At 45.5% G+C, this 14,042-nt stretch overlaps 1 protein-coding gene and 1 long non-coding RNA gene across 3 annotated transcripts in view; one reads left to right on the top strand and one right to left on the bottom strand.

Moving 5' to 3' along the window:
• Positions 1 to 13,454, top strand: part of COPG1 (coat protein complex I subunit gamma 1) — a 28,416-nt gene extending 14,962 nt beyond the window's left edge. Inside the window, exons 14-24 of the mRNA XM_077116364.1 lie at positions 315 to 558; positions 1,389 to 1,464; positions 2,478 to 2,581; positions 3,114 to 3,239; positions 3,544 to 3,612; positions 6,592 to 6,734; positions 6,992 to 7,163; positions 7,780 to 7,877; positions 9,566 to 9,704; positions 9,947 to 10,045; positions 12,973 to 13,454. Of these exons, the coding sequence (XP_076972479.1) occupies positions 315 to 558; positions 1,389 to 1,464; positions 2,478 to 2,581; positions 3,114 to 3,239; positions 3,544 to 3,612; positions 6,592 to 6,734; positions 6,992 to 7,163; positions 7,780 to 7,877; positions 9,566 to 9,704; positions 9,947 to 10,045; positions 12,973 to 13,103 (1,401 nt within the window). The 3' untranslated portion in view covers positions 13,104 to 13,454. The remainder of the gene's footprint in view (positions 1 to 314; positions 559 to 1,388; positions 1,465 to 2,477; positions 2,582 to 3,113; positions 3,240 to 3,543; positions 3,613 to 6,591; positions 6,735 to 6,991; positions 7,164 to 7,779; positions 7,878 to 9,565; positions 9,705 to 9,946; positions 10,046 to 12,972) is intronic.
• Positions 835 to 14,042, bottom strand: part of LOC143646929 (uncharacterized) — a 30,905-nt gene continuing 17,697 nt past the window's right edge. For both annotated transcript variants that reach the window (XR_013157751.1, XR_013157752.1), the window contains exon 3: positions 835 to 1,538. This is a non-coding gene — a long non-coding RNA (uncharacterized LOC143646929). The remainder of the gene's footprint in view (positions 1,539 to 14,042) is intronic.

The following is a 14,042-nucleotide window of genomic DNA, read 5'->3' as shown; positions in this document are numbered from 1 at the left end:
TTTTCTCAAAGTTGGGAAGGAAAGTAGCATCCAAAACATTTCTGTCATCTACTGTTGGAACCAGAAACGCCCCAGTGAACAAACATTCAGTCTAAGCCCTTTGCTTTACCCAAAAAGATGATAGAGGCATTAAACGACTTCCTCAAAGTTGCATCATGAGTCTGTGGCCAAGCTGGGACAAGGAGCCAGGTCTTCTGCCTCGAGGTTCTGTGTTCAGACCACAGTCCCTGGCTCTGGGTGGGCTCTGGGCCTCGGCTCCTTCCTGGAGGGAGCCGCCTCTGCACTCAGGTCCTCCACCCCCACCCCCGCTGCAGGGTGGCTTTGAGTATAAGCGTGCCATCGTGGACTGCATCATCAGCATCATCGAGGAGAACTCGGAGAGCAAGGAGACAGGGCTGTCACACCTGTGTGAGTTCATCGAAGACTGCGAGTTTACCGTGCTGGCCACCCGCATCCTGCACCTCCTGGGCCAGGAGGGACCGAAGACCAACAACCCTTCCAAGTATATCCGCTTCATCTACAACCGAGTGGTCCTGGAGCACGAGGAGGTCCGGGCAGGTGAGTCTGAGGCGGGCCTGGACATAGGCGTGTACCTTGCCTGGGAGTGGCTGGTCCTGGCAGGGGGACCTGTGCACAGTGGGCACCCGCCTGCTCTATGAGTTCTTGCCTCACAAGCTCAGGTTTTTATAACATCATGGTAAAGGTCTAGACCTCATTGATGTGTGTAGTTTGCAACCCCTTCATTTTGTTTTACTGATTTATTTGTTTATTTTTTTAAGTTTCACTACCTACTGATGTAATTTAAATTCATGCTCTTAAAAGTGTAAAATTTGGTTCAGTGGTAGAATTCTCGCCTTACACGTGAGAGACCTGGGATCGATTCCTAGACCATGCACCAAAAAAAAAGTGTAAAATTTTATGTATAACCATCATAGTTTAGATTTTATTTTGAATATTCTGTTCTCTTCTCATGCGTCCACTAGACAGATTGTCTTCTTTCAACAGTCTATATTCACTAAGTAATAGGTCATTTTCTCGTTTATGAGAAACTGAATTGAGGCCATCTGGATACAGCAGCTGAGAAGCATGCAGTTGTAGCCAGCTTCTTTGGCCTCATCCTAGCAGATTCTGAAACCTGGAACCTACAAAAACCTCTGATGTTGTTGGGCTTCTTCCCTACCATATGGATGAGGACACTGAGGCCCGGGGGTAAAACCAGGATCCACCCAGGATGGTTCCTTGTGCTGATGACAGGTTTGGGCCTCCCGGCCCGAGACTACTTGGCTTTGAGGCCCTTTGACCTAGAGACCCAGCCTGAGCACCAGAAGTACCTGAATGGTGTATTGCCAGAGTACATTAGGCAGATCCTATTTGCTTCATAAACACAGGTGCTGTGAGTGCTCTGGCCAAGTTTGGAGCCCAGAATGAAGAAATGTTACCCAGCATCTTGGTGTTGCTGAAGAGGTGAGTCAAGGCTTCAGGGCCCTATTGGGTGACAGTTCCCTCAGGCCCAGGGCTTTTCCTCCTTCTTTTTTCAGCTGGAAAGGAGGGAAAGAATTATATAGCTATTGATTGTAGGAAAAATTAAAAAAAAGGAAACATAGAAAAGCATGAAACCAAATGTCATGCAAAATCCTACCACCCAGCGGTGACTGTTAATTTGGGAGTCTTTTTGTTTTTTTAAGCAGCTTTATTAAGATATAATTCACCTATCATGAATTATATACTGTATTGAGAGCAGTAGTATATTGAGAGCTGAGCAACCATCACTGCAATCAAAGTTAAGAGTATTTTCATCAACCCATGATGAAACCCTATAGCCATTGGCTGTCATTCCCCACTCCCCTACAGCCCCTGGCAACCACTAACCTACTTTTCTGGACATTCATAAAAATGGAATCATAGAATGGGTGGCCTTTTATGTTTCTGGCTTCTTTCACTTCATACGATGTTTCCAGGATCATGTACTCCTTTCCCTCTATAACTGAATGATATTCCACTGTGTGGCTGTTCCACATTTTGTTTGTCCATTTCTCAGTTAATGGACATTTGGTTGTTTCTGCTGCCATGAATATTTATGTACAAGTTTTTGTGTGGTCATAAGTTTTCATTTCTCCTGGGAATAAACCTGGGTATATACCACTCCTAGGATATATATCTAGGAGTGGAAATGCTGGGTGATACTGACTTCTTTGGGACATATATTGTTGGTACAGGAGATTGCCACACTCACTTGGTGGGTTTTCGGGAGAGGATCCAGGAGGAGTGAACGTGGCCATTATCTCCCAGTTAGTCTTTTGGTTCCCTCTGTGTGTTTTGATGCCCTCATTCAAGAGTTGCTTGTACACCATATCTGAGCACTGAGTTTTTAGAACTTTAAGGGACCTGCTTCCCCTTACCATGCTTGGATGAGGCCCTGTAGGACCCTTTGCCCCCATCCCAGGCCTCATTCAGCGGCACCTTATGTCCCCCTGCAGGTGTGTGATGGATGATGACAATGAGGTGAGGGACCGAGCCACCTTCTATCTCAATGTCCTGGAGCAGAAGCAGAAGGCCCTCAACGCGGGCTACATCCTGAACGGTGAGCCTTCCCCTGGCCATCCGTGCCCTCGCCCCTTCCTAGGGCTGTGCACCCCTCATAGCTCCCGAGCAGGTACACCCTCCCCAGGCAGGGGAAATAAAAGACACAACACTCCTGGCGGGATGTCAGTGATGACTCAACAGCATCAGTGTAGCCTCAGGAGACCCAGGGCCGTGTGAGCCATAGGTATTTGGGTGGAAACAGCCCACTGGATTGAAACACTGGTCATTAATAAAAACTTCTTTCTTCACGATACTTCACATTTTATAAGATACTCTTGCATATATATATATATATATATATATATATATTCACATGTGTGTATGTGTGTTTACTCCCCACACCAATCCTATGGAGGAGAATGTAGATGAGTCAATGGAACCTGGCAGGTTAAGTGACTTACTTAGGGTCATACAGTCTGCAATGTGGGACCCCACAGCCTCAATCTTCCCCAGGGGAGGAGGGAGTGATTCCTGGCAAGTGCTCTGTCACGTCATCCAGGCAGAGTGACCTCTCTCACACCGGCCTCTAGGTCTGACTGTCTCCATCCCTGGTCTGGAAAGGGCTTTGCAGCAGTATACTCTAGAACCCTCAGAGAAACCTTTTGACCTCAAGTCTGTCCCCCTGGCCACCACGCCCATTGCAGAGCAGAGAACAGGTAAGCATGTTGCACCCCTATTGGGGGCCAGGCCTCCACTGGAGGATTTGCAGTGGCTGTGAAGCCACTTAGCTGACCAGGATGGCTGGGACCATGCTGGGAGGAGGGCTCAAGCCTTTCTGTCTCTGGCTTCAGGAGATGGAGACATATATACACACAGACACTTGTTCTCTTTCTCATGTGTTTTCTGCTTCACACTCTCTCAGGAGAGTTGAAATTCCAGTCCAAAGTAACAGCACTGTGGTCACCACCGTGCTGTGCCATGACTGGAGTAGTCGATCACTGCTGGTATTTACTCCTACAGAAAGCACCCCCATCACAGCAGTCAAGCAGCCTGAGAAGGTGGCAGCTACGCGACAGGAGATCTTCCAGGGTAAGTAACTGCGCTGGGTGGGGTCCTTGGGAGGAGCTGGGCTCAGTCTCCTCAGCTTTGGGCTAGTTGCTCCCCTCAAGAATGAAGAAGAGGATGAGCTATCATTTCTCATGCCTCTCCCAAGTACTGGAACCTGGAGAGTTCTTTAGACATACCATATTTGACCCTTAGAGTTAAGAGGTGGAGGTTATTAAGTCCATTTGGCATCTGAGGAGTTGGAGGTTCAGAGAGGTGAAGTGACTTGCCTGAGGTTGCACAGCCAGAGTTGAGGGGATGGGATTCAGATTCAGATCAAACTGCCTCACAGCTTTGCCATTCGGTTTCATTTCTGAGGGCTCTGGTCCCTTCCCAGGCCAGTTCAGAACATCTGATTTAGCACAGCTGGGGTCCAGAGAAACTGGTACTTTTTCTTATATTCCATATGTGTTTAGTCCATGTATTTTGCTTATGTACCCATCTGTTCTCTGGGCTTGTGTTTTTTAAGGGGAAGATTGTGTCTAATTTCCACTCCATTTTATCCTCATCCTATCTGCTGAATTCCTACCTTCATAGACTAGCTCAGACCCTCTCCTTTCTTGAAACCCTCCCCCGCAACCATCTCTTGAACTCATCACTTCCACCCACCTCTTCTGTCTTCTCTTAAGTAGTTCTTCATGGTTCTTCATGCTTTGTCATTTATTTTCTGTATCACAGCACTTAGCACATTTTCTCCCTTCTTTATTGCAGGTGATCATTGTTGAATTAGATATTGAATCCTCCCTTTTTCCATTCCCTTCCAAAATCCTATCTTCTATTGATATAATATTTTTAAAATTCAGAGGATCCTGAGTGACCTGAGATTGCTCACCCCAAACCTTTCCTTCTATGTTAGTTTCCTGTTGCTGCCATAAGAAATCGTTAGAAATTTAGTGGCTTAAAACAAGACAAATATATTATCTTATAATTGTGAGGTCAGGAGTCCAAAATGGGTCTCACCGTGTTGAAATGGGTAGTCTCTAGGGGCTGCCTGCATTCCTGGCTCATGCAGGTACAGCACCTTCCATTCTCTGTCTGACTCTGACCCTCCTGCCTTTCTCTTAGAGGGACCCTTGTGATCACATTGGGCTCACCTGGATAATCCAGGGTAATCTCCCCATCTTGAGATCCTCAATCACATTTGCAGAGTCCCTTTTGCCACATAAAGTAACATATTCTCAGATTCCAGGGATTGGGATGTGGACATTTTAGGGGAGGGAGGAGTCTGTTATTCTCGCTATCACAGTTTCCAAGGTACATTCCTTCTATGACTCTTAAAAGGTATGAATTCTCCTTTTAAATAAATCTTCTGAACCCTAACATTTATTGAACACATAGTTCTAGGAACTTTGTTAGATCTTGACACTTATTGCCTCATTTATCATAACAACCCTGTGAGCAAGATCATTGTATCTGTTTTACAAATGAAGAGTCTGAAATGCTGAGGCATGAACTGTTGTCTTCTCACAGAATTCCCCTGATAGTTTGTGGCAGGACCAAAAACCTAATGCCCAGTGAGATTAATTCCCTTAGGAAAACTGTGATGACTCAAGGTCATGGTGACTCAGATGACCCTCCTAACACCCAAACTGGCTCTTTCTAGGCTTTTGCTGCCTGCCACACTTATTAAATACAGTCCGTCAGGCTGCAGAGGTCTGCAGCAGTGATGCAGGCTGCCTCTTTGTTGAGGAGAAAAGTAAAATAATAACAAGCTTGCTTTCTCTATATATACCTGAACCAGGAATTGAATGCCTCCTAAGTCCAGGGCCTGTATTAGGGTCCAGGCCTCAGGCCACTCTTCCTGCCCTTCTGGAGTTCAGTTGAATGGACAAGACAAGTTGATAGTCTTAGAGCAGTGTCTTCAAATATCGGTATACATCAGGATCATCTGAAGAAACTTGTTAGAGTTGCAGATTCCCAGGCTCCAATCCCAGAGGTTCTGGTACAGCAAGTTTGGGATGAGTACAGGAATCAGAATTTTTAACAACCCCCTCCAAGTGATTGTGCTGCAGGCGGTCCGTGGACCATAATTTGCAGAATTGCACTGTAGACTGTGGAAAGGAGCCACAGCTGTGGCCACCGTGGACTGACACCACGTGCAGACATCTGCCACGTGCCTTCTTAGCGTGGGTTATTCCCTACAGCCCACAGGGAGTACCAGGCCAGGCCACGGTGGGGCCTCATGGGCCTGGAGTCTAGTGCTGGACCTTGGTAATAAGGTGCAGGAATAGGCCTTACCTGATGCCTGCAGACCATTCTCAGGTTTGCTACAAAACCCTGCTTCTGAAACACCTCTTCACTGGTCATTGGTCTTAACTGACAAATGTATAAGGCCAGTTTGTTCTCTTGCCCGATTTTATAGCAGTAATAGCAATGATCTCATCTTCCCAGTCTTTTCATAACCTCCACCTTCTTTTTTATTTTTTCAGCTGTTTTTTTATTGTGGTGTAACATATATACAAACATGCAGTTTCCTGTTTAACCATTTTCAAGTATATAATTCATTGGCATCAATTACATTCATTTGTTGTGTACCATCACCTCCATTCATCACCAAAACTTTATGGGAACTCTGTACCCATTAAACATTAACTCTGACCCCCCCCATCTCCCCACCCCTTTTTCCATCTTCTTTTAAGAATCCTTGCTGAACCTCTAAAGTTGAGGGAATCTTCAAATGGGATTAGGTATAGGACATTGGGGTCTCCCGGTCGGTTTGTTGCTTCTGAGGTCTTTTGTGGGGAAGAGGAAAGGTAATCCTGGTGAGTGGACCAACTGGAACAAAGGGAGCTGAGAAAATGTACCGATGTGCTCAGGACAGAGCGAGTAACCTGTTGTGTGCCCATATCCATCCATCCCAGTAAGGTGGAAGACCATGGGATGGGTCTTGAGAATTTATGAGAAATCTTCACAAATTGGTCTTGGAATCAAGGAATGAGTGAATGTGTGGCCTGTGGGTTTCAGAACAGTTGGCAGCGGTGCCAGAGTTCCGTGGGCTAGGCCCACTCTTCAAGTCCTCACCTGAGCCTGTGGCCCTCACCGAGTCGGAGACAGAGTATGTCATCCGCTGCACCAAGCACACCTTCACTGACCACATGGTGTTTCAGGTGAGCAGGGAGGGCTGAGGTCTCAGAGTGGCCCCAGGTTCTGCAGGGTCACTGAGGTGGTTGGGAGCCCTATTGGATGACAGGATCTGTCACCAAGCAGTACGTCTTTTGCCCCTCTTGCTCCAGGGAGCTTGAGGAGGCTGGAAGGGGAGTCACCTTGGTCCAGGGGGTGAGACATGGGCCCTTCTGGCTCTTCTGCTGTGGTCCAGCTTGGACCTAGGACAATGTCTAAGCTCTTCCTCTCCCGCCCGGCCCAGTTTGACTGCACTAACACACTCAACGACCAGACCTTGGAGAATGTCACAGTGCACATGGAGCCCACTGAGTCCTACGAGGTCCTCTGCTATGTGCCTGCCCGGAGCCTGCCCTACAACCAGCCTGGGACCTGCTATACGCTGGTGGCGCTGCCCAAGGAAGACCCCGCAGCTGGTGAGTTCCCCTCCAGAACCACGCTGGCCTCCTGGGAGTCCATGGGATCAGAATGGGCTGGAAAATTTCAGCAACTTGATTTTAGTCCTGAGAAGAAGAATGGCACTTTTCATATTATCTCATGTAATATTGATAGCAAACCTACAAGTTTTCATAGATGAGGAGACTGAGACTCGGGCTAAATGGTTCTTCTAAATTCTTGGCTGGCAGAAGCCAGGTCTGTCTGGTTCTCAGGCCAGTACTCTCATTATACCCAGTTGTTTCCCGAAGACACAAGCACAAATGTTGAAACATCCCGAGTGTACTCCTGCCAGACCTGGGCTGGTGAGCCTGGAACTCTTCTGTAGACATAGCCATCCCACACCATCTCTGCTTTCTTTTCTATTCCTTCCCCTTGAGGGAACTCCTTGCACCCCTGACTTAACTTTGCTGTGCTACAGGGTGGTGCGCTCTGTGCGGGTTTGTGGGGTGGGAGTGGCGTGTTGCTGCTACGAGTTGTCCAGCAGAGGCCTAGAGAGCAGACTGTGGTCCTTCTGCCACCTTCCATCTGCCCTTGGGAGGAGTTCATCCCACAGTGGCTGGGGACATTCTGACTCCCAGCCTGCCTTCCCCACAGTGGCCTGCACCTTCAGCTGCATGATGAAGTTCACTGTCAAGGACTGCGACCCCACCACTGGGGAGACCGACGATGAAGGCTATGAGGATGAATACGTGGTAAGAAACTCACATCAGGAGGCTCAAGTTGGTGGCTGACACTGCAGAACAGCTCCCTCCAGGGGCTGACAGCCAGGCTTGATTCCTTCTCTTGCTTTTTTTTTTTGGCATTACAGGGCTTTCAGTTTTTATTTTATTTTTTTACTCATAAAAATGCATGCTCATTTGTAAAAAAGAAAAAGAAAACTTGGGAAATAGAAAAACAAAGTGCAAACAGGAAAGTGACCATAATATTTGGAAGTTAGTTTTTAAGGAAAGGTGTATAATTGAGGTCATCCTTTACATTATAAATCTTGCTTTTTTTTCACCTAACATTATAGTGGACGTATTTTGTTGTATCATTACAAATACTTCACAAACACAAATTTTTAATTGCTTCAGACTATTCCATTGGATAGATTTATCATAACCCACTTGACTATTCTGTTCTCTTACGTTGGACATTTGGGTTTCTAAATATTAACTTTTTAAAAATTTACAGAATTTATATTCAAAAAAGTATAAAAAGATCTGCAATGGAGTGTCCTCCCAGCCTTGCTACCAGCCATCCAGTTTCCCTTCCACCAGGCAACCAGTGCTACTATTCCATTAAACATCCTCCCTTTGGGTATACATTTTTATCTGCATTTTGAATTATTTACTTAGGTTAGATTCCTAAGGAGAATAATTGGGTCAGGAGATATCAGCATGATCTTAAGTCTTTTGGTTCATATTTTCAAATTGCCTTCTAGATAGATGGGATTCCTTTGCCTCTGCTGGGCAGTACTTTTATGCACTGGAATAGCCCTTCCAACTCTACTTGTCTGTACTTGGATGGAATAGAGTATAAGATTGTTTGGGCGTTTGACCCTGGGGTAGTGGCTCAGTACACAGCCTGGAAACATTGTTAGAGCCTCTCAGCTGCTAGAGGACACTCACTGTAGAACACAACTGTTGTTCACCATCATGTCATCCTACAGCCACAGTTGAGGATGGCCCTCACCTGAGCCAGAAATGACCCCAAGTGTAGGAACTGCCCTAGGACCAAGGGTGCCCCTTGCAAGAGCAGGTTCTGAGACCTGCCTTCTACTGAGGGAGCTGAGTTTTACGTATATGAATCTGTGAAGATCCGTTGGGTGCATGCCTGGAGGATCTTTATGGAGATTCAGTCCAAGGTCCGGAGGTGTAAAGAATCAGGTTCCAGAACGGTGCAGCTGTATGTATGAGGCCCAAGGAACTCAGTAAAGGGAGGAGGGAGGATCTCTTGAATCAGGAATGGCTGCTGCTTTTGAGGAGCTCACAGGCCCCTAGGAGTGACAAGTCCTCAGAGGTAGACTTTGATAAGAGTGTTCCTTCAGTTCCCTGGGTACTAGATCCTCGAGGCACTGACCCCAGGCTAACTTCTCAGAAGAAACATGATCACACAGCTGACAATCCTAGGATGAGTGGAATTTTATTATGTTGATACTTGGTGGCATGGCATTTTTCACAGCAGGGACACCAGTGGGCTATGAGTACCTTGAGGACAGGTAGCCAGTTAAGTTGCTCTGTGTCCCCAAGCCTGGCAGAGTCCTCAGTGCAGAGCCAGCACTGGCTGCATGTGTTGTAGGAAGGGAGGAGTGGATGAGTTCAGAGCAGAGGCCCAGGGGTGGATGGAGCTGGGTGCCTCCCCTGGGGATATGTTCCAAGCTGCCACTCCACCTCCCCAGCTGGAAGACTTGGAAGTCACTGTAGCTGATCACATACAAAAGGTCATGAAGCTGAACTTTGAAGCAGCCTGGGATGAGGTAGGAGATGAGTTTGAGAAGGAGGAAACTTTCACCTTGTCTACTATCAAGACACTTGAAGGTAAAGTCCTGGGGATGCCATTTCTGGCCTTCGTGCCTTTCAAGACCCTTGGCTACTGCTAGGGTGCAACTTCCCCCTGCCCCACTGATACCCAAGGATTCAGGCCATGTCTAGAGCATATACTGCAAATGACACTTCATTAAAAGCTCCTCGAGCCAGGTTGGGGGGGGGGGGGTGGGATGGTGGTGGCACAAAGGGAACAACAGATAGTGGCATAACGACACTGGGATTTGTTCTTACAGAGGCTGTAGGCAATATTGTGAAGTTCCTGGGGATGCATCCTTGTGAGAGATCAGACAAAGTGCCAGATAACAAGAACACTCACACGTTACTCCTGGCCGGTAAGCAGCACTTCCACTGGGAAAGGGCCTGGGTCGCTCACAGCCTGGATGCCACTGGATCCTGGACTGAGGACGCTCACGGGGAGCAAGGGGAGTCAAAATTCACAGAGTTCAAAAAGTATAAAATAGTCTGTGGTGGAATGTCTTCCTCCCGACAGTTGCCATAGCCATCCAGTTTCCTTTCCAGCAGGCAATCAATGTTACTGTTACAAAAATGTCAGTGTATCCCTTCCTGTTGTTTTATGGATATAAAAGCGAACACATATACATTTCCCTTTATTATTATTTTTTTCATTCAGATGTTTGTGTACAAATATATTGTTCTGCACTTTGCTTTTCGTGTGGAAAAGGGCATCTTGGGGATCTTCCCTGTTGATACATAGGACTTGCCCATTCTTTTTTATAGCTGCCCAGTCTTCCATTGTATAGATGTACCAAATTTTATGGAACCCAGTCCCCTACTGCTGAGCATGGAGGTTGTTGCCAATCTTTTGCCATTACAAACAGTGCTACACTAAATGACCACACAGAAACATGTCCACACACACACAAGTGCACACTCAAAACACGCATACTCTATTTTACATATAGGCACTGAGGATTTCTGTAGGTTCACTTCCTAAAAATGGCATTACCCACTCACAAAGTGATTTCCAAATTGCCTTCCATAGGAATTGTATGCCTTACCGCCACACACACACTCTCTGTTCAGACTTTGTGATCTTTGCTAGTCTGGGTAGAAAATGTATCTGAGAGTAGTTTTAATTTGCATTGCTTATATATATATTTTAAATTTATTTTGTATTATCAAACCAAAACAACATACGAACATGAATATTCTTAACATACAAACATTCCATGTATGGTGTACAATCAGTGGCTTACAATATATTTATCACATAGTAATATATTCATCACCATGATCATTTTTTAGAACATTTGCATCACTCCAGAAAAAGAAATGAAAAGAAAAAACTTACACATAGCTTACCCCTTACCCCTCCCTTTCATTGACCACTAGTATTTCCATCTACTTAAATAGATTTTAACCTTTGTTCCCCTATTTTTTTTTGTATACCCCTTGCCACTCCCTTTCATTGTTTACTAATATTTCAGTCTACTCAGTTATTTTAACATTTGCTCTCCCTATTATTTATTTATTTATTTTTATAAAAATTTATTTTTAATCCATATTTTTTACTCATCTGTCAATATCATAGATAAAAGGACACAAGGTTTTCACAATCACATAGTCACATTGCGAAAGCTATATCATTATACATTCATCTTCAAGAAACATGGCTACTGGAACACAGCTCTACAGTTTCAGGCACTTCCCTCTAGCCTCTCTAATACACCTTAAACTAAAAAGGGAATATGTATAAAATACATAAGAATAACCTCCAGGATAACCTCTTGACTCTGTTTGGAATCTCTCAGCCACTGACTCTATATTTTGTCTCATTTCTCTCTTCCCCCTTTCAGTCGAGAAGATTTTCTTAATCCCCTGGTGCTGAGTCCCAGCTCGTTGTAGGATTTCTGTCCCATGTTGCCAGGGAGGTTTATACCCCTGGGAGTCATGTCCCATGTAGAGAGGGGGGAGTGCGGTGAGCTTGCTGTGTCGGCTGAGAGAGAGAGATAGGCCACATCTGAGCAACAAAAGAAGTTGTCTGGGGGTGACTCTTAGGCCTAATTTTAAGTAGGCTTAGTCTATCCTTTGCGGGTGTAAGTTTCATATGAACAAACCCCAAGATTGAGGGCTCGGCCTATTGATTTGGTTGTCCCCACGGCTTGCAAAAATTCTCCAGATGGGGAAGCTGAATTTTCCCTTTCTTGCCATTCCCCCAAGGGGACTTTGCAAATACTTCTTTATTCACTGTTCACATCACTCTGGGATTTTTCGGGGCATCACTCTGGACAAACCTACAAAATCTCATGCCCTATTCAAGGTTCCATGTACTTATGGTGTTCAGTTAAACTGTCCATATAAATTATATTAGGAATGCATTGCTTATATTTTGAGTGAAGCATCTTCTCAAATGCTGAAGAGCCATTTGTGTTGTTGTTTTTTTTCTTTGAATTGTTTTCAGGTCCTTTGTCCAATTTTTTCTTTGGGGTTGGTCATTTGTTTTCAAATAGAAGTGGGATTTTTTAAAGTGTTTTACCATGGAAATTTTCAAACATACACAAAATTATAGAGTGAACCCCTTGTGCTTAAGTTCCAGCCTCAACAACATCTCTACTCCCATCTACCCTCAGATTATTTTTAGAGTAAATCCAAGGTATTAAAACTATAAAAGGTTCTGTGTTTGTAAGCTTCTCTAAGATGTAACAACCTTTTGTTTAAGGAAGAAAAAGGGCCGATAAAATTATCATGCCTAAAACAATTAGCAAAAGGAGGTGGAGTTTTTTGGTTTGGGTTTTTTTTTGACTGTTTATAAACAGGGTTGAGAGATGAAATGCTTCAGAGCCCTCCTGCCACCTGGCATCCCCCAAGCCATCAGCTTCTGACCACACTGAAGCAACCAGTCCCCTGGGGTTTGCAGCCACCTGCTATGTGGTTCCCTGAGTGGGGCTGTCCCCTTCATCTGTGCTCTTAGATTCAGCCACTGTGTGTAAGCCCTTCTGTGACATCAGGCCCAAGCTTTATATGTCCATTAATTCATTGGAGCCTTGACAGAAACCTGAACTAGGATGCGTATTATTATTCCCTCAACTCTGTAGTTGAGGATACTGAAACTCAGAGAGGTAAATTTACTCACCCAAGGCCTCACTCAGAGATGTCAGCCTGGCTCTCCTGGTTCCAGGCCCACTACCTGTTTCGCACAACAAAGCTGCCTTGATTTTGTTGTTGCAAATGCCGCCTTCAGCCTAGTCTCCAAGCCCCTTTCTGCCTTATACATCTGCACTTCTCTCTTCCCTTCTAGGTGTGTTCCGGGGTGGACATGATATCTTGGTGCGCTCCCGGCTGCTTCTTTTGGACACAGTGACAATGCAGGTGACAGCCAGAAGTGTGGAGGAGCTGCCAGTAGACATCATCTTGGCATCTGTGGGCTAGTGGGCCAGCCTGTGTGAGCCCGACTCCTATCCATTCCCCCCAACACTACACAGAAGTCATGCCTTCCTCTTTGAACTCAGTGGAAACCCCTACCCTGACCTCTGTATTCAAAAAACAATTAGGAATCATTGAGGATTTTTTTTAAGATTGTCTTTTCTTACCCCCTCCCCAAATTACTAGGAGACTTTTTTTTTTTAAGAGATGATTTTAGCTTCTCCTAGAACTTGCTGCCCTGCCTGCTGGGGAAAGAACATCAGAAATGAAATGAATAAAATGTTTTCAACTCCTCTTGAATTTCTGTATCCTCAAAGAAACTATCTTATCCCTATAAATAAATTTGCATGTATTTATTGAATGACTCCTACTTCTGCAGACTTGGCTCGGTGGCTCCACCTTCCCCTTTTATGGCCTCCCCACCACCAGGTAGAGGGCTTGCTCCATTCCCTTTGCACCCACAGCCCTTTGACTATTATTTTAATTTGTGAGGTGGAGCACCTTCCCTCTGGTCATGGTCCCCAGCATCGCCTAATAAGCATTGAGTTCACACTCTTATTCGTGCATTCTCACAGTCACCCCCCCTTTTATATGGAGGCCCCAAGGGGGTTGAGTCAATTACCTGGATATTACCTAGCTAGCATCAGGAGCTTGCGCTGAGGTTTGCTTGGCTCCCAGGTCAGTCTGGTTCAGTGAGTGAAGCAAGGGGAAGATTAGCCTTCTAGAGAGTTCTGTTTTGGCTACAGGTGAAGAAGTCATGGGTTTATGTTCCAAGGGAGCAGGTTCAGAGGCCACCTCTGCTGAATTCAAGCTATGTGGTTTTCAAATTTTACCAGCTCAAGTACACTTGCAAAGCCTGTTTTAAGAAACTCTGGGTCTCAACCTTCGTGATTCGGATTCAGAAAAGGTGAGGACTTTGGGAAGTCTCATTGCCACCCACCAAAG

Source organism: Tamandua tetradactyla, chromosome 9 (genome assembly GCF_023851605.1).
Source record: "Tamandua tetradactyla isolate mTamTet1 chromosome 9, mTamTet1.pri, whole genome shotgun sequence".
NCBI lineage: Eukaryota > Metazoa > Chordata > Mammalia > Pilosa > Myrmecophagidae > Tamandua > Tamandua tetradactyla.
This window is presented reverse-complemented; position numbering and strand designations above follow the sequence as displayed.